General features: G+C 41.2%; 1 protein-coding gene across 1 annotated transcript; it reads right to left on the reverse strand.

Moving 5' to 3' along the window:
* Positions 1-483: 483 nt before the first annotated feature.
* On the reverse strand, positions 484-12,536 carry LOC310633335 (vomeronasal type-2 receptor 26-like; the record flags this gene model as incomplete). The annotated part of the gene is made up of 5 exons (XM_083351038.1): positions 484-1,394; positions 2,256-2,382; positions 7,246-8,040; positions 10,604-10,842; positions 12,497-12,536. 5 exons carry the CDS (start codon positions 12,534-12,536, stop codon positions 484-486), a joined length of 2,112 nt encoding a protein of 703 aa, XP_083207164.1.
* Between the last annotated feature and the right edge of the window lie 6,304 nt (positions 12,537-18,840).

Genomic DNA, 18,840 nt, shown 5'->3' on the forward strand with positions numbered 1-18,840 from the left:
AGTTTACTCGTAGTTTACTCGTACATGGTTTCTTATTTACCACAAATCACCCTGATCATTCTGGGTCCAGGATCAAATACCATGGTTTGGTTCTTAAAAATAAAACCTTTCCTTATGTTTTTAATTGGGAACTTTCCCAATAATTGCCTCTCATGTTCTAAGTTCATAAGTCAGTGTTGTACATATCGGCTATGTTTCTGCCATATCAACAAGACTCCCATTGCATAAATGTCATATTTCAAAAATCTGAATGTAGTATCTCAGGCCACAAGTAGGCTAAGGGCAGAGGACAGATATGCTCCTTTGAGCGTTCAACAGAGCTCTGTAGACATCTTGGAATTTCACTGGACAAATATTAGGGACACTTCCAGCTTCCCTTTAATTGTTTGAAGCAAAATCATTGCCCACTCATATATGGAGAACAACTTGGACCATTTTCTAGTTGTGGCCTGTTGGAACATGTCGAGACTTGAAGTTCCTCTGTCAATTTTTTACATTTCTTCTGGTTGTAAGCTGCTCCTTTGTATTCAGGTCAGGCCTCAAAATGATAATGTAGCACTTGGAGATGAAGACACAGCCCAGCAGACCAGCATTGGAGGACAAGATGGAGAAGACCTGCACAGCCACCATGTATTTCCCTTTGGTGCTCAGGTAAGTGGGCACAAAAGTCACCCAGACACTGCAGAAGACCAGCATGCTGAAGGTGATCAGCTTGGCTTCATTGAAGGCCCCAGGCAGATTCCTGGCTAGGAAAGCCACCATGAAGCAGATGCCAGCCAGGAAACCCATGTAGCTGAGGGTGATGTAGAACATGACAGCATAGCCTTCGTTGCATTGCAGGATGATCTCTCCAGGCTGGGAGTGAAGGTCAAAGTCAGGGAATGGGGGAGAAACTCCCAGCCAGATGAAGCAGATGATAATTTGGACTGCAGAACAAGAAAGGACGATGGAGTTGGCCAAGGTCTTCCCCAACCATCTCTTCACACGATTTCCTGGTTTTGTGGCCATAAAAGCCAGCACCACTGTGATGCTTTTGGCCAAGAGAGAAGAAATGGCAGCTGAGAAGATAATGCTGAAAACTGTTTGTCGGAGAAGACAAGAGGCTTTCCTTGGTTGACCAATGAAGAGAAAAGAAGACAAGAAGCAAAGCAGGAGGGAGACCAGGAGGATGTAGGAGAGATCCCGGTTGTTGGCTTTGACAATGGGAGTTTCTCGGTGTTTAGTGAATATGATTAAAACAAGGCCTGTGATTAGGAAGAAGAGCAGGGCAAAAGAGACCAGGATGATGCCTAGATGTTCCTTATAAGACAGGAAGGATATAACTTTGGGGATACATTGGACTCGGTCCTCATTTGGGTATTCATTATCTGGACATTTGGTGCATTTTTTTGTATCTGAGAAAACCCAAAAGCAATATTTCTATAAGATTTTTAACTTTTACCTTTCAAGAAATACCTTCTTGGGAAAACACCTGATGATAGGACAACGTTCCAAGATGCATTTCTTAACAATTCCACAGAAAAATGATAAGAGGAATGTCATTTTCTAAAAAAACAACAACACATAGCTATGATCTATAAAATATGGGGAAGTCCTATGGGGAATATTTTCTGTGTAATGTAAAGAACCGTCATAGCAACCTAATTTATTAAAAGTAAGTCATGAAGAAGTTAATCTTCCTAGGCAAACATCCCGAGTGCTGCCACCTGACACTTTTTAATATACTGAACACAGAGGATGATGTCTTTCTTATAAAAACTAGTTGGTTGGCAGAGAAAGCTAGTCCTGCTAATAATCTAGAATGGCTACTCAGATCAGTGATAATATGGGTGTAAGGAGGTGCATATATATGTGTCCACACCACTTCAGGCCAGTGATACGTTCCCACTGATCCCCACGAAAAGACCCATGCAGAATGCATTGCAATAATCTTTTCAAAAGATCAACTTGAGACAGTGCCTCGAATTTCAAAGACCTCTTATGTTCCTAGGAAAGTAAATATAGAAGGATCCATAAAAACTAAAAAAAGAAGAAATGTTTTCTCTGGCAGAGGTAAAGCTTGCCTGTTCTGCCACTATTTCCTATCTCTTCCTAGCCCTGCTCTCAAGATCTTTTTGATACTTTGCCATAGTTAAAAAATGGGCATTTTAATAATAAATAGGAGAACAGTTGAGCCTCAATGCATCTTTTAACATGCACTGTCATCAAAGTGCTTTGGATTAATCCATTTTTACAAGGTTTCCAGTGTCACCCACCTTCCTGAGTGGAGATGGTCCCTTTTGGACAAGGAATGCAGTCGTAGCAGCAAACTGGCTCTCCTTCCTGAGCCTGCTTGACAAATCCAGGACGACAATTTTCCACGCATTTGGACTGAGGCAGAGACTAAGCAAAAAAAACAAGGAATCCCAAAGAAAATACATTGGGACTCAGCATCCACAGAAAATTGATTATTGCATTATATTTATTAAAGTAGAACAAAACTGTGAAGAAGGAAGTTCTAGAAAGATTTCTTCTACGGTAGACTATGTTAAACATTGTCAAGCTGCTCCACTTTGAAAGTAGTCGAAAACCATCTCCCAGTTATCCTAGTTCAGATACAGTATTCCCAGTTCAGATATAGTTATCCCAGTTAAGATACAAAGGAAAAATTCAACGCAAATTAATGCTGTCAACCTGAACGGTGATTTTCTTTGTTTGTTTGTACATTCATTTGTTGAATTTATATGGCTGTGTTGCTGATGAAAATTACTGCCTAGTTTCTAGAACTGTAGTGAAGTGAGATGGAGGTCAGGTCATGGGAATGGGTCCATCAAAAAGGGTAAGTCAGGAAGTGGGACATGAGTATGAGCCCCATGTCAGAAAGGGATATTTCTAAGGCTCAGCTAGGTATCCAAGAAAAGATCCATTCTGTTGAAAAACTATAATAACTTGACAACAATTGGCATGGAAAGACAGGCACACATTTAAAGGTTTTCAGATACAAGCCAAAGGCTAAAGCTAACTAGCATTTCCTTTCAAATCGTCCCTCATTACTTCTGATGTCAGGAAGTGCTTTTCTTTGGGTAAAAGACACGTTTCAGAGTTGTGGTTTTCTGGGTTAGGACATTTTTTTCACATCAGGGAAATTGTTATGATTTCATGTGAACTGAAAGCCTTGGACTTCCTTCCTAAGAGTAGAAGGCCTATTGCACATCTCTGTGGGGTGAAAGAGAGACATGGATAACTGGCCAGGTCTGTGTTGCTTAAAAACATCATAGAGCCTGGACCTGTTGTTTCATGGGACACTGTCCAGAACTAGGACAAAGTGAATCCTAATTTAACGCTTATTTCCCACTTGGTCCCACAGGACCCCCATCCTGTCTTGATTCAGTTTCATCAGATTCACTCTGAATATTGGCCATTGGCCAACAGAATTGCCTTCTTCACTGAACACACAGTTTTGGCAAGGAACAATCCGAGTTAATGCTATCAGCACCACAATCCCCAGAATGTGAGGAATTCTCTCACTTATGGAGATACTAAATGCAGAGGGCATGATCTGTGTCCTAAAGAATCATCACTCAGCATCCCATGTTGGACATGGCTATACCACATAGTAAAGGTAAAGGTAAAGGTTCCCCCGTACATGCGTGCTAGTCATTTTCAACTCTAGGGGCCGGTGCTCATCTCCGTTTCAAAGCCGAAGAGCCAGCGTTTGTCTGAGGACATCTCCGTGGTCATGTGGCCAGCAAGACTAGACACCAAAGGTGCACGGAACGCTGTTACCTTCCCACCGTAGTGGTCCCTATTTTTCTACTTGCATTTTTACATGCTTTTGAACAGCTAGGTTGGCAGAAGCTGGGACGAGTAACAGGCGCTCACTCTGCTACACGGCACTCGGGATTTGACCCGCCAAACTGCCGATCTTCTGATTGACAAGCTCAGCGTCCTAACCCCCTGGGCCACCGCATCCCTGGATTAAGTTAGGGTTAGGGTTAGGGTTAGGATTAGGGTTAGGGTTAGTAGATAAGCTTAAAATGGTATTCCATATTATAGCAACTGAAGGAAACGTTGGTCAATCTACTGAAGCCACCCAAGCCATTTAAAAATCTATAAGAATGTACTCCCCACGTTCAACTCTTAGTGAAGTTCATCCTCTTTAGTAACTAAGCTTATCCCATTTGAAATGAGTCCAAAGGCTTTGGAAAGCAAAGAATGGTGTCCAATATTTTCCCTACCTTGTTGAGCAACTTTAACTGCAAAAATGCATCTTCACTGGTAATAAGTCTCTGTCTTTCAAAACTCCCTAGTTGCTTGTGGATGGGTTCCTCATTGGGGAGAAAAATCCAGCTCATGATGTCCAGATCTGCTTTTACATCTCCAGTTTGGTCCAAGTACATTTTAAAGTTGGAAAGATTGCAAAACTCATTTTTTTCCAGAAAGGGATGGAACTAAAATAGGAACATACAGGAATTTTAAATAAGAAAACTTTGTTTCTCATTCCATGTGGCGCTTTCACATTTGAATTTTTCTTCTACACTTGTCTAACTTGCAATTATGCTTAGTAGGGAGAACAAGATGTATCAGTATCTTCAAAAGATACAGTATATTGACAAAATAAACAGCACATTGGCAAAATAAATCATTGGTAAAATTGTTCAATTATAAGGTAAATTCTGGAGCAGGTTACAAATAAACAAACAGATATTATTCATAAACTACTTGAAAAGAACAGGAAGATTATTGGAAAGAATGGACTAATCATGAAGTAATTTGCCAGGTTAATCTTCTCCCAGCTACACCAGATGAGCTAATTCTACTTTACTGTAAGGCTACATTAATAGAATCTCACAAGACTGAAAGTGCTAATCTCCCAACAACTCCTTTTTAAGGCTGAAAAATTGGGGAGGATCCTTTCCTATTTTCTCTGTCTGCCCTTTAAGCAGCTGTGGTCTCTTTACCTCTTATCTGATCATTCCTAGTAAGCATCTCTTCCTTCATTGCCAAAGACATTCCCACATATAATTAAACTTCCTTAATAGATTGTGGGAATGCTGGTGATATAACTTGATTTTAGTGAATTATTAAAAACTACCACCTGATCTATTTATTAGGAATTTAGTTAGGTGAGAACTGGATGGTTTGATAATTAAGTGGATAAAATCTATTTGTAAAATTGTACTTAAATACTTTTCAGTGTTCCACATAAAATGGGATAGTCATGAATAAGTTAGTTCATCTATTCTTCTATATTTACGTTTATGCAGACAGAGATGACAAATCATGATTTTTAATGAACAATTTATACCAACTCTTAGGCAAAGCTACTTTGATGTCTATTCAAAGATATCAAATTCAAAGATATCAAATTCAAATTCAAAAGAGCCTTGGTGGAGCAGTGGGCTAATGCCTCCTTAAGTAACACCAGCTACCTGCAATTCATGCAGGTTCGCATCCCACCAGGCTCAAGGTTGACTCAGCCTTCCATCCTTCCGAGGTAGGTAAAATGAGGACCCAGATTGTTGGGGGCAATAAGCTGACTTTGTAATAATGCCGCTTGGGGGGGGAGGCGAAAGCCCTAATAAGCAGGCATATACATAGAATGAAGGCTACTGCTAAGCTTGTAAGCCGCCCTGAGTCTTCGGAGAAGGGCGGGATATAAATGGAATTAAAATAAAAAAATAAAAAAAATATCAATTTCACGATAGAGAGAAATGCAAAAATGAAATCTAGTAGAAAATATCTGCATTTTAGCAAATAGTACTTGATAAACTATGGTATCTCATATAAATACAAATGGATGGAAGATACTATGTAGATTTTTCAGTCTGATTTCAATTGTAGTTTTTCTGATAGTATTATATATGTATCCTAATCACTGATACTAATATATTAGTAGTATTTTAATGATTAAATAACATTACATAATTAATTGGATGATATAGTCATTAATTATGTACTTGAAGAAGAATAGAAGCCAAAACTGATAAGAAAAAAAAATATCAAAATAGCATTGGCTGTAAACTGAATTTGCGGTCAATGTGTGATGTTATGGAAAGGCTAATGTATCCATAAGAAACTCAGGAAGTGAATGTTCTGGTCTGGGGAGAACCTGCATTAAATACCAGGTCCTCTTGCAGGCACCATACTTGGAGAAGACTCCCTCTTCTTTGTGGCAGCCCCTGAGATATTGGAACACTGCTATCATGTCACCCCTCGTCCTGGTCTATGAGAACTGAGGATCAGAAGGAGTCTGGGAGCACCTTTTCCAACTACAAAATCTGTTGGTTGGATAAAGGTAGATGCAGAACTTTTCCAATATCCGAAGTATGTTACACGGAAGCTTAATAACTTTTCGCTGTTATTCCAGAGTTTGGGACACGGTAAAATGATGCAGTGGCTCAGTAGGTTAGGACACTGAGCTTGTCCATCAGAAGGTCAGCAGTTTGGCGAGTCGAATCCCGAGTGCTGCATAACAGAGTGAGCGCCTGTTACTTGTCCCAGCTTCTGCCAACCTAGCAGTTCGAAAGCACATAAAAATGCAAGTAGAAAAATAGGGACCACTACGGTGGGAAGGTAACAGCGTTCCGTGCGCCTTTGGCATCTAGTCATGCTGGCCACATGACCATGGAGACGTCCTTGGACAAGCGCTGGCTCTTCGGCTTTGAAACGGAGATGAACACCAGCCCCTAGAGTTGGAAACGACTAGCACGCATGTGCAGGGGAACCTTTACCTTTACCTAAAATGAACTCAGTCAAAAGAGAGGACTTTCTGACAAAAAGAGAACATCCTAAAAGGAGAAGCAGTTTTAAAGATGAGTAGTTGAGCTAGCAAAACAGAGAAGTTGAGCCAGTAAACCAGAGAAGTCCAGTGTCCCCTTCACTGATTGTCGTAAGACAAATACTGAGGAGACACCAGTCCTAGTCCTTTAACTGGGATTCCTGCAGAGAGGAGGGAGTGGGCTAGATGCTCTCAGGGATTCCTTGAAATTTTTGAAAGTAAAATTCTGTGATGGTGATCACAAACCTGTACATACAGGAATACATTACAAATTCATGTTTCTTTTTTTTAAAAAATACCATGTTTAGTATCAAAATATGTATGTCATAATGTCCTCTCTATGGAACATTATACCCCCAGCAGTTAGAGTTGCCTAACCTGTTGGTCTTTGTGGCACTAGGAAGCTGAGAAGCTTCTCCTTCCTCTCATCTGTATTCCTTCTCCAAAGGAACTAGTTTTGATGCATCTTTGTCTGGATCCCATACCTGCCATGGCTGCAGCCTTGAAGACACCAACCTCTCCTTGCCTGCCTTCCTTATCCACCTGTATCTGGATGAATACGCAGCACTCAAGGCATGGGCCAGGGTCTTAATGATACTGTAAACATGGTGATCATTTGGTATCTGGTTGCCGATCGTTTTCTCTTGAGTTTCCAATGGTGCTTTCTGGGTGCATTTCCTTCGGCCCTTGACAGAAAAGAGCTGCTTTGAAAAAGAACAGCGAAAAGACTGGCCTTGAAACTCAGGTTGTACAAAGAGAATGGGTTCAAAGCCATCATCCTTAGGTCTTTCTTTCCCCCTGACAACAAAGTTCCAAATACTATGGACATATTTGAAAAATCTGTGCCTTCTCATTGTCAGTTTCAACAGTGGGGAGATGATCCAGACTTTCCCTTCAATGGGTCCTGGCAAACCTTCAAGTGTTGAATGGAAAAGAAGAATTCGGTCCCCAAAGGATTCATATTCTGTGAAGTGAACAAAGACATTGACTTGTCTCCACTTAGAGAGGGCATCCCTGAGGGGCGCTGTATGTCCAGTTGTTGAGAATCGTTGTGATATAACAACACAAATTCCATTCCTGACTAGCGTAAGAGTAAAAGTCCTTATGAAATTGTCTCCATTTTCTGTGTCTGAAGCAAAGAGACCAATCAGGACCCATCTGAAATGGAGGAGCAGTTGGATAATTCCTGGGTACTGGATCCCTTCTCTGGGCACCATCCGGTGGAAAAACGGGAATTGACTTTTATCACTAAGAGCCACCAAACCAGTTGCATAACTCATCTGAAAAAGTAATAAAGAATAAATATTATATTTGGATGTCAGATTAAGTCCAAAGTACTTGCTTTTAGCAAATACACTTAGTTGTCAAGCACATTTTTAAATAGTTTATAGTTGATTAGTCATTTGGCCATATCAAGATATAGAATGTAGAAATCATAATATTAATAAGACCACATATAAAAGGAGAATAAAACATACAAATCTTGGGAGCTCTTCATTATAAGAAACTTGGAAAATGTTCTTTATTTGTTCACTCTGTCCATCAGCTTAAATCTTATTAAATAGTGTCCTGTGATGTTTGGTTATTTCTGCTTTGAAATACTTAGTAATTGCAAAGGTATAATTTTAGCGAGTCATCCTTTTCAGCGTGCCACCTTTCCTGAGGATAACTGTATCTTTCTCTGCTTCAATATCCCAGATTTTTATGCCGCAAACGTTTTAAATCCAGTTGTACAAGACTCAAGGAAACCAAAGCTCTAATACAGACATGTCAAACACAAGGCCCGAGGGCCGGATCTGGCCCATGAAGTGTTTCATGTGGCCCCCGAAGCCATCCTGGAAACAGTGAGGGAACGGCCCCCGCTGCCTTGGCCCTGGCCCAGAGACCCTCCTACTGCCAGAGACCATCAGATCTGTCCCACTCCTGCCCAGGCCCCCATAGGCACCCTTGATGCGAACAATGTAGAGCTGGCCATGCCCACCCAGTAGGCCATATGCACTCTAGCCACGCCCACCCAGTAGGCCACACCCACCCAGCCCCTTGAGGGCAACTGCAATGCTGATGCGGCCCTCAATGAAATTGAGTTTGACACCCCTGCTCTAATGTAATTTGTCAGTTGTACACTCCAAGAGGTCTTTAATTGAAATTTTCTCTGTTCTAACAAATACAAATGTAGGAGTCTGTCAGTTTCTACAGCTTTAATTTCACACTAATAATTATATGCCCTGATTTTAGACAACAAATTGCATAAATTCTCAACTCTGCTCTGAGGGTAGCAGCTGAAGTCCTGTTATCCCTCCCTCAGATACTTCTCAGATCTTTTGATTGGGTTTGTTCTAGTAGTGATAACAATTTGAAGCCCCAAACTATAAGAGCATGGGGGTAACCTTGGCCTTATATATATTTATAAGTTGCTAATTGAGGTTAAGGACCATGGATAGTTGTGATTTTTGTTTTTATTTTGGTTCCTTTGCTCTGTGTGAGCTGCTTTGATGAGGAGGAGGCCAATGAAATATGATAATAGCCACCTATAGCTATGAAATCATTTTCCAAAGACCACAATTTTTAACTTATTTTGATATATTAATACTGAGATAATTATTAGATTAGGAGTCCAGTCTTCTATATATCCTACACAACCCACTTATGAGTATGATAATAATAACATAAGGGTATAGTAAGGTATTCAAGTAAGCATTTAGTACCTTAAGCATGTGTACTTCAGAATTCTTTGATAGTCGTGGCAAGTTGTTAATCTCTAGACTGTATAACAATCAATCAAGTATGCCCCTTGTTTCACTCCTTAGTAAAGAGTGGTTCCATTGAGCCCAAACCACACTTTCTAACAAGTGCTTGTACAAAGAGCTTTGCCCAGGGTCAACAGCCCGGGTTCCATTTTAAGGGCAATCAATTTCCTCCACAATATTTCTGCATTCACCATGTCAGATGCTACGCTGAGTTCTAGGAAGGGAGTAAACCATTGTTTCCCCAAGCGATATATTTTGTAATTAGATGATTCAACACAAAGCTTATGTCAACCGTGGATTGACCCTACCTAAAGTTTGCTTGTTTTAGTGGAAGGAATACATTTTTCATCTACCCACTCTCAATTTGACGCAAGAGGAAACCAGCATGTATTTTAGCAATAATATCTATTAGGTGAATGGGTTTCTAATAACTGGGATCTTTTTTTGTATCCCTTTCTTTATATAGAGAAATTACAATTGCCATCTTCCACCCAACTGGTATACTGTACAGCAGGTATCTTATTTATGCCAGTAGAAGGACCTGTCGGTTGGGTTATTTTTGAATAGTTCACTCAGTAACTAATTCAGTCCACTCCAGGGGGTCTATTGCCTTTTTTTGTTATTAATTTGATCATGAACATATTAGGTTGAAAATAACATCTTGGCTAAAGTGTTTGTAATACTTTTTAAATAAAGTGGATAATTAATGGTAGGATCCCTATGAGTCCATAATATATATATATATATATATATATATATATATATATATATATATATATATATATATATATATATATATATATATATATATATATATATATATATATATATATATATATATATATATATATATATATATATATATATATATATTCTGGATCAGCTAATCCATTGGAATTATTTCCATGAATAAAGGGTTTGTTCACTATTGAAAATACCATGAATTTGGCAAAATTATTATTTATTTAAGAGTGTAGTTATTTCCTTCATGATAAAAAAACAGCTCTTGAATTCAATAGAGTAAATACGATTGGATCTGTTGTTCAAGCACCAACACCCCACTCACTTTATCAGATAGAGAAAAACACACTCAAACCTGTGCGACTTTGTAGGTGCCTACTAATGTTGACATCTGGATGGAGATGTCCCTGTCAGCTCCATCAAGAAGAGCCAAAAGGTTGTCCTTCCTTCCACAGCTGAAGTTGGGAACGTTGGCTTCGCCAGTTGAGAGCATGTCCAGCAAGGCATCTGAAGTACCAAGTGTGTTCAAATAGTTGTCATGGATGTTGTGTCCAAGAGTGAGATTGTGTAGAAGCTGGGGGTTCCTATTTACAACTTGAATGGCAAAAATGTACTGGAGGATTCTAGACTGATGAGTAGATAAACTACTGTAAAAATATTCATATTATTGTCATCATCATTAATAGAAATAATAAAACATTTATTCCTCTTTGTCTCCACAAACTTATTAAGTTTTAAGCTGATACTGATTCATAACCACAGACATCTGCTATCACCATTTAATTTGTATGAGAGTTGAGAATATGGACTATTGATAGTTCTCCATTAGCGTTAAGAATCACAAATACAAAGCATCATTGTTGGTAGCATTCCTAATTTTCAATTCTCCAGTAACCAGCATTCAGTATCATCCATTCATTAAAACTAGAGCCATCATAAAATGAAGAAAAGGTTTCCTAAGTGACTCAGAAAAGAAACTCTGACATCAAGTCAACCTTCATTTTATAAGAATGTCAGTCAGCGGTTATAAAAATATGGAAATGGGCTTTGCAGGGGCAACTACAACCCTTTCAATAATTACTATAAACAAAAGTCAGTATTCAAGTGATGAATGAAGGCCTGGATGGGGTGAGGAAAATAACCTGGACTCGTTTCAGATTTTTTTCTGTCACATCCTTGGATTTCAGACTCTTACAATAAAGAAGACAAAAAAGGGAAGCCATGGAAATTAAATTGATTCAGGAAATTAGACGGGTCCTGTTAAGGAATTTGTTGTGCAGAGGTCTCCTTGTGCTACCAAAGAGTTGCACAGACAAGGAAGGGTACTGAGAGCAGTAAGAGTCACACACAGGAGTACACTGAGTTGTAAAAGCAAAAAGTATTTTACTTTGAGGTGGTGTAAGAACAAAAATGCACAGTCAAAAATAAACAGTCCAGGTCATACACAATAGCAACAGTCCAAGGAGTAATCCAAAATACAAAATCTTCTTACCAGTCCAGAGGTCAATACACAGTTCAGGTTTACAACAGTAGTAAACCAACAGCAGAGCAAAAACAGTAATAGTAGAGATCAGTGAATTCAGAGAGAGAGAGAAGCTACGTTACTAGCTTCCTCTTATGGCCATGAGAACACTTACACACCCATTGGCCAATTAACTTCTTAAAGACATAGCATTATGGTTAATATATTTTCAACCCAACATTGTAGGCTATCACCATATGCCTAACAGGTCCTGCAATATACACTAGGAGTAAGTAAAATATGAAGAAAATAAAGAGAGTGTTAAAACTACAGATGGAGGGAATGCAACTCCATCACACTGAATGACTTACAAATGTGATTGTGTATTAGGAGCCATGTTGAAAGGCAATGTTAAAGGAGATATTACTGCTGCAGTGATGACCACACTAATAAAATGGTCTCCTGGCTTATAATAGCTCCATGGCTTTGTTCTATCTTCCTCCTCCAAACTTAGCGGGCACTTCATTCTAAGCTTCCCACAGACTGGCTGGGAAATCAGCAGCATCAAAAGCAGAACCCAGAGATTCATAATTCATAAGACTGAATCAGTCCTTTTTTTCCAAACAAGAAGAAGAAGAATTGGAAGAATTCAAAGCATTCTCACTAACTGGAAATGCCAGTGGCTTTCCCGATTCAGACAGAGTCATATTGAGCTTCACCTGGAAAGGAGAGAGGTGCATTCAGGAGCACATGCCTCTCCCAAAATTGTGCCACAAAGAGCATAACCTGAGGCATTTATCCTCTTCTGATGCAAGATCCCTTCCATGTTGCTTCAGTGTGATGTTTACATCAAAGGCACTCACTGGAGAAGTAGCAGAAGAGGTCTCAAAAACCAGAATGGTGATTGATTGTAATCATTAACTTCTCCTCTAGGGATTTAAACTTCTATAGGGCTCTACATGTAGAAAGGTACCTGGACAAAAGCATGTTAGTGAAAAAAAAATCACAGGTACACCTCTTGGGACACTGTTCTGTTATAGCTGTGCTCCTTCCTGTCAGGTCTTGTCCAGAAAGTATTGCTTGATGAAGATAATTCAATACCCAGGTAACTGACTTCTGCTGTCTTTCAATGTGGTATCTTGTCTCCAAAGAGCCTTGGTGGAGCAGTGGGCTAATGCTAAGTAACACCAGCTGCCTGCAATTAGTGCAGGTTCGAGTCCCACCAGGCTCAAGGTTGATTCAGCCTTCCATCCTTCCCAGGTAGGTAAAATGAGGACCCAGATTGTTGGGGGCAATTAAGCTGACTTTGTAATAATGCCGCTTGGGGTGTGTGTGAAAGCCCTAATAAGCAGGCATATACATAGAATGAAGGCTACTGCTAAGCTTGTAAGCCGCCCTGAGTCTTCGGAGAAGGGCGGGATATAAATGGAATTTAAAAAAAAAAGACAAGGGAGCAATCAGTACACCTGAACACTCCCTAGTGTTAAGTGTAAGGCCTTCTTGTGATTTTCTTTACTGTTAGATCTTCACATATTAACCCCGAATTGCAGCTGATTTTAAAATTGCTCATGCCTGAAATGAAATTTCTTTTCCCACCTGTTCTAGAAAACCAAGTTTTGGATGAGAGCTGACAAAGGGACAGGAAAGTCTATGCCTCTGGACTGAATTATTGAATAACGAGTGAGAAAGTTATAAGGTGGATAGGGTTTGGGGGCTTTTTGGGATACTGTTGTTTGTCTATCTTCATGTAAACACTGAGATTCTTTACATTTTGAAGTTTCCTACTTTATTAAATAAACACTGTGTTTGGTTCTGATAGACGAGGACTCAGAGTGGTTTAACAATGAACGAGTTTATTGAATACACAAAGTCAACTGTCAACTGTCAATTGTTGCAACCTTTTATAGTGGAACTGTTTGAACTGTAACCAATCGTTGGAGTCTATTTTCCCGCTTCTTGTTTATTGCAACCAATGATTGCACCTGAATCTCCCGCTCAAAACCCGACTACTTTTGCAATCTGCTATCTTCCCTGTTAGCAACTATTTACATACACAACACACTGAGTTGTGGGGTCTGCAGCAGAGATGGTTATGGTACCTGTTAAGTTGTGGGCTCTGATGAGCAGGAATGAGTTGAACAGAGAGTAACTCATTCTTTATTCTTGTTATTACTGAGCTTGGCTTGGGCCGCACCCGGCCACAATATATATATAGTCAACCCATACAGGAGCAACCAATAGGATTAAGCCCTTGCTTGCCGCCTAGAGCTGACCAATTGCAGGACCAGAGATGGCCTGTCTAGATTTCTGGGGAGCCATTAGCTCATGTGGTATGGTACCACAACTCAATACATAACAGTACCCACAGTGTGGAGAATGGTGTGTCCTGATTTTCCCCCCATAAACATGCAGAAACTGGTTCAGAGGGATCCCAAAGGTGCTTTTTCATGAGGCAATTGGACTTTCTTGTTTTTTTTTTGAAGACATTTCGCTCCTCATCCAGGTTCTTGGATGAGAAGTGAAACGTCCTCAAAGAAAAGCAAGGAAGTCCAGTTGCCTCATGGAAAAGCATCTTTCAGATAAATGTGACCTGGATGACTGAAAATCTCCATGGATAATTGGTATAGAGCAGGAGTGTCAAACTCAATTTCATTGAGGGCCACATCAGCATTGCGGTTGCCCTCAGGAGGCCGGGTGGGTGTGGCCAGGGTGGGTGTGGCCTACTGGGTGGGCATGGCTAGAGTGCGTATGGCCTACTGGGTGGGCGTGGCTAGAGTGCGTATGGCCTACTGAATGGGCATGGCCAGCTCTACATCATTCGCATCAAGGGTGCCTATGGGGGCCTGGGCAAGAGTGGGACAGATCTGAGGGTCTCTGGCAGAAGGAGGGTCTCTGGGCCAGGGCCAAGGCAGCGGGGGCCGTTCCCTCACTGTTTCCAGGATGGCTTCGGGGGCCACATGAAACCACTTCACGGGCCAGATCCGGCCCTCGGGCCTTGTGTTTGACATGTCTGTATTAGAGCTTTGGTTTCCTTGAGTCTTGTACAACTGGATTTAAAACGTTTGCGGCATAAAAATCTGGGATATTGAAGCAGAGAAAGATACAGTTATCCTCAGGAAAGGTGGCACGCTGAAAAGGATGACTCGCTAAAATTATACCTTTGCAATTACTAAGTATTTCAAAGCAGAAATAACCAAACATCACAGGACACTATTTAATAAGATTTAAGCTGATGGACAGAGTGAACAAATAAAGAACATTTTCCAAGTTTCTTATAATGAAGAGCTCCCAAGATTTGTATGTTTTATTCTCCTTTTATATGTGGTCTTATTAATATTATGATTTCTACATTCTATATCTTGATATGGCCAAATGACTAATCAACTATAAACTATTTAAAAATGTGCTTGACAACTAAGTGTATTTGCTAAAAGCAAGTACTTTGGACTTAATCTGACATCCAAATATAATATTTATTCTTTATTACTTTTTCAGATGAGTTATGCAACTGGTTTGGTGGCTCTTAGTGATAAAAGTCAATTCCCGTTTTTCCACCGGATGGTGCCCAGAGAAGGGATCCAGTACCCAGGAATTATCCAACTGCTCCTCCATTTCAGATGGGTCCTGATTGGTCTCTTTGCTTCAGACACAGAAAATGGAGACAATTTCATAAGGACTTTTACTCTTACGCTAGTCAGGAATGGAATTTGTGTTGTTATATCACAACGATTCTCAACAACTGGACATACAGCGCCCCTCAGGGATGCCCTCTCTAAGTGGAGACAAGTCAATGTCTTTGTTCACTTCACAGAATATGAATCCTTTGGGGACAGAATTCTTCTTTTCCATTCAACACTTGAAGGTTTGCCAGGACCCATTGAAGGGAAAGTCTGGATCATCTCCCCACTGGTGAAACTGACAATGAGAAGGCACAGATTTTTCAAATATGTCCATAGTATTTGGAACTTTGTTGTCAGGGGGAAAGAAAGACCTAAGGCTTTGAACCCATTCTCTTTGTACAACCTGAGTTTCAAGGCCAGTCTTTTCGCTGTTCTTTTTCAAAGCAGCTCTTTTCTGTCAAGGGCCGAAGGAAATGCACCCAGAAAGCACCATTGGAAACTCAAGAGAAAACGAACGGCAACCAGATACCAAATGATCACCATGTTTACAGTATCATTAAGACCCTGGCCCATGCCTTGAGTGCTGTGTATTCATCCAGATACAGGTGGATAAGGAAGGCAGGCAAGGAGAGTTTGGTGTCTTCAAGGCTGCAGCCATGGCAGGTATGGGATCCAGACAAAGATGCATCAAAACTAGTTCCTTTGGAGAAGGAATACAGATGAGAGGAAGGAGAAGCTTCTCAGCTTCCTAGTGCCACAAAAGACCAACAGGTTAGGCAACTCTAACTGCTGGGGGTATAATGTTCCATAGAGAGGACATTATGACATACATATTTTGATACTAAACATGGTAATTTTTTAAAAAAAAAAAGAAACATGAATTTGTAATGTATTCCTGTATGTACAGGTTTGTGATCACCATCACAGAATTTTACTTTCAAAAATTTCAAGGAATCCCTGAGAGCATCTAGCCCACTCCCTCCTCTCTGCAGGAATCCCAGTTAAAGCACTAGGACTGGTGTCTCCTCAGTATTTGTCTTAAGACAATCAGTGAAGGGGACACTGAACTTCTCTGGTTTACTGGCTCAACTTCTCTGTTTTGCTAGCTCAACTACTCATCTTTAAAACTGCTTCCTCCTTTTAGGATGTTCTCATTCTGTCAGAAAGTCCTCTCTTTTGACTGAGTTCATTTTAGGTAAAGGTAAAGGTTCCCCTGCACATGCGTGCTAGTCGTTTCCGACTCTAGGGGCCGGTGTTCATCTCTGTTTCAAAGTCGAAGAGCCAGCGCTTGTCCGAGGACGTCTCCATGGTCATGTGGCCAGCATGACTAGATGCCAAAGGCACACAGAACACTGTTACCTTCCCACCGTAGTGGTCCCTATTTTTCTACTTGCATTTTTACGTACTTTTGAACTGCTAGGTTGGCAGAAGCTGGGACAAGTAACAGGCGCTCACTCTGTTACGCAGCATTCGGGATTCGAATCGCCAAACTGCTGACCTTCTGATGGACAAGCTCAGTGTCCTAACCTACTGAGCCTAACCTAACCTACTTGTGTTTGACATGTCTGGTATAGAGGGATCTGATGGATCTTCTTCTTCTTCTTCTTGTGTGGATGGTGCGGTTGTATAGTCCTTTTGTTCCTGGAGTATCTGGGTCAGTTTTTTGGGGAGATTACATATCTTATCTGGAAGGAGTGGGACCTTCATATTACACCTTGGCCTAAAAGGGAAAACTGGTGTTTTGAGTGAGAGGGGAGAGCTAAAAGAAACAGAAAGATTTGTCTGCAGTGTTGGCAGTAGTATTGGGGGTTGAGCTGACCCAAATGGATCAGCTTCTCAGACAGTTGTGATTGGAGAAGTCCTCTTTAAACAGAAACTTGGTGCAACTCAAAATCAGCCATCATGGTTTGCAAGCTGATTACCTGCTGTAAAAAAGCCAAATGCTGGAATTAAGAGGGACTTTGGCTGAACTGAAGGAAAGTGTAGAAAGGGAAAAAGAATAGCAGCAAAAGCATGCTGTACAAGAACTAAGAATCGAAACCTTAGAACAGGGCTTTTCAACCAGTGGTGCGGGTACCACCTGTGGTACATTGGCACCTGGCAGGTGGTACGTGACCATCCTAGAAAAGTGGTAGCAGGGGAGGGGAATGAGCTGAACCGGTGGCAGCACCGCACAAGCCTGAGCAAGAGACGGCTGGAGCTACAGGGCTGTCAGGGCTCAGCGGAAGCACCAGGATCAGCACTTCTTCGGGGCTGTCAGGGCTCAGCGGAAGCGTCAGGATCAGTGCCAGGCTCCAGCTGGAGTTCGGTGCTGATCCTGACGCTTCTGCTCATCCCAGAAGAAGCGCCGATCAGCTGGAATGTTGCAGCATCTCCAGGGTCTTGTGATTTACATTCAGATGCTTGGCAACTGATTCATATTTATGACGATCACAGTGTCCCAGGGTCATGTGAAGTGACCAAAACCTGCTGTAAACACCCAGCAGACGGGGGTGGGTATAAAAACCAAACACCGCCGCCACCCCACCCCTGCTGTCAATCCTCAACAGAAATGCTCACAACAATGAAAACCTTGGACAGGAGGAAGAGCGCTGCCGGGTGGGCAGGCAGGTGTCTTGCTCAGCTGTGGCTTGGGGGGGCACTTTTTCAGTGCCATTGTAACTTCAAACAGTCACTAAGCGAACTGTTGTAAGTTGAGGACTACCTGTACTTCATCACTTTTTTCCTTTTTCTTTTTTTTTTTTTGGCCATCAAGTTTTTGACACCTTGCTAGGCAACTGGTGGTATTCGGATGTTGCCATATCCTAAAAGTGGTACAATGGGTGAAAAAGTTGAAAAGCCCTGCCTTAAAAGACCTTGTGAAGACATCTGCTAGGAATAAGCACCCAGCTTCTGCAGAATGGAGCAAGGTAGGGAGCTGCCCAGACAAATAAAGCAACAGTCTTACCAGATTCTGATTAACAGGCCAGATCTTGATGAAGCCCAAGACTTTCTCCTTGATGGGAAGGAGCTCTTGAGGAATTAAGCAACAAAGCTTCCTGGGGCTTCAATAGCAGTAGTGGAAATCTAAGCACAAACAAGACCCAGAAATTTCCAAAACCAGCAAAGGGAAGAATGGGAACAAGTAGTTACCAAGCCTCCATCAACTCAGCCTGCAATACAATTTGTCTGACCAAGAGAATAAGCAGGTCATATTAACATACCCTGAAGTCAAAGAAGAGGGTACAGAAGGTCCCACTAAACCAGTTTCTGGGAGGATGTGCCAAGAAATCATGTCGCAACATGGACCCTCTTGTGGGATTTGCCACCATCACAACTGTAGACCTCATAAAGGTAAAGGTAAAGGTTCCCCTGCACATACGTGCTAGTCGTTTCCAACTCTAGGGGGTGGTGCTCATCTCCATTTCAAAGCCGAAGAGCCAGCGCTTGTCCGAGGACGTCTCCGTGGTCATGTGGCCGGCATGACTAGACGCCAAAGGTGCACGGAACACTGTTACCTTCCCACCGTAC

Source organism: Vipera ursinii (genome assembly GCF_947247035.1).
Source record: "Vipera ursinii genome assembly, chromosome: 2".
Taxonomy (NCBI): domain Eukaryota; kingdom Metazoa; phylum Chordata; class Lepidosauria; order Squamata; family Viperidae; genus Vipera; species Vipera ursinii.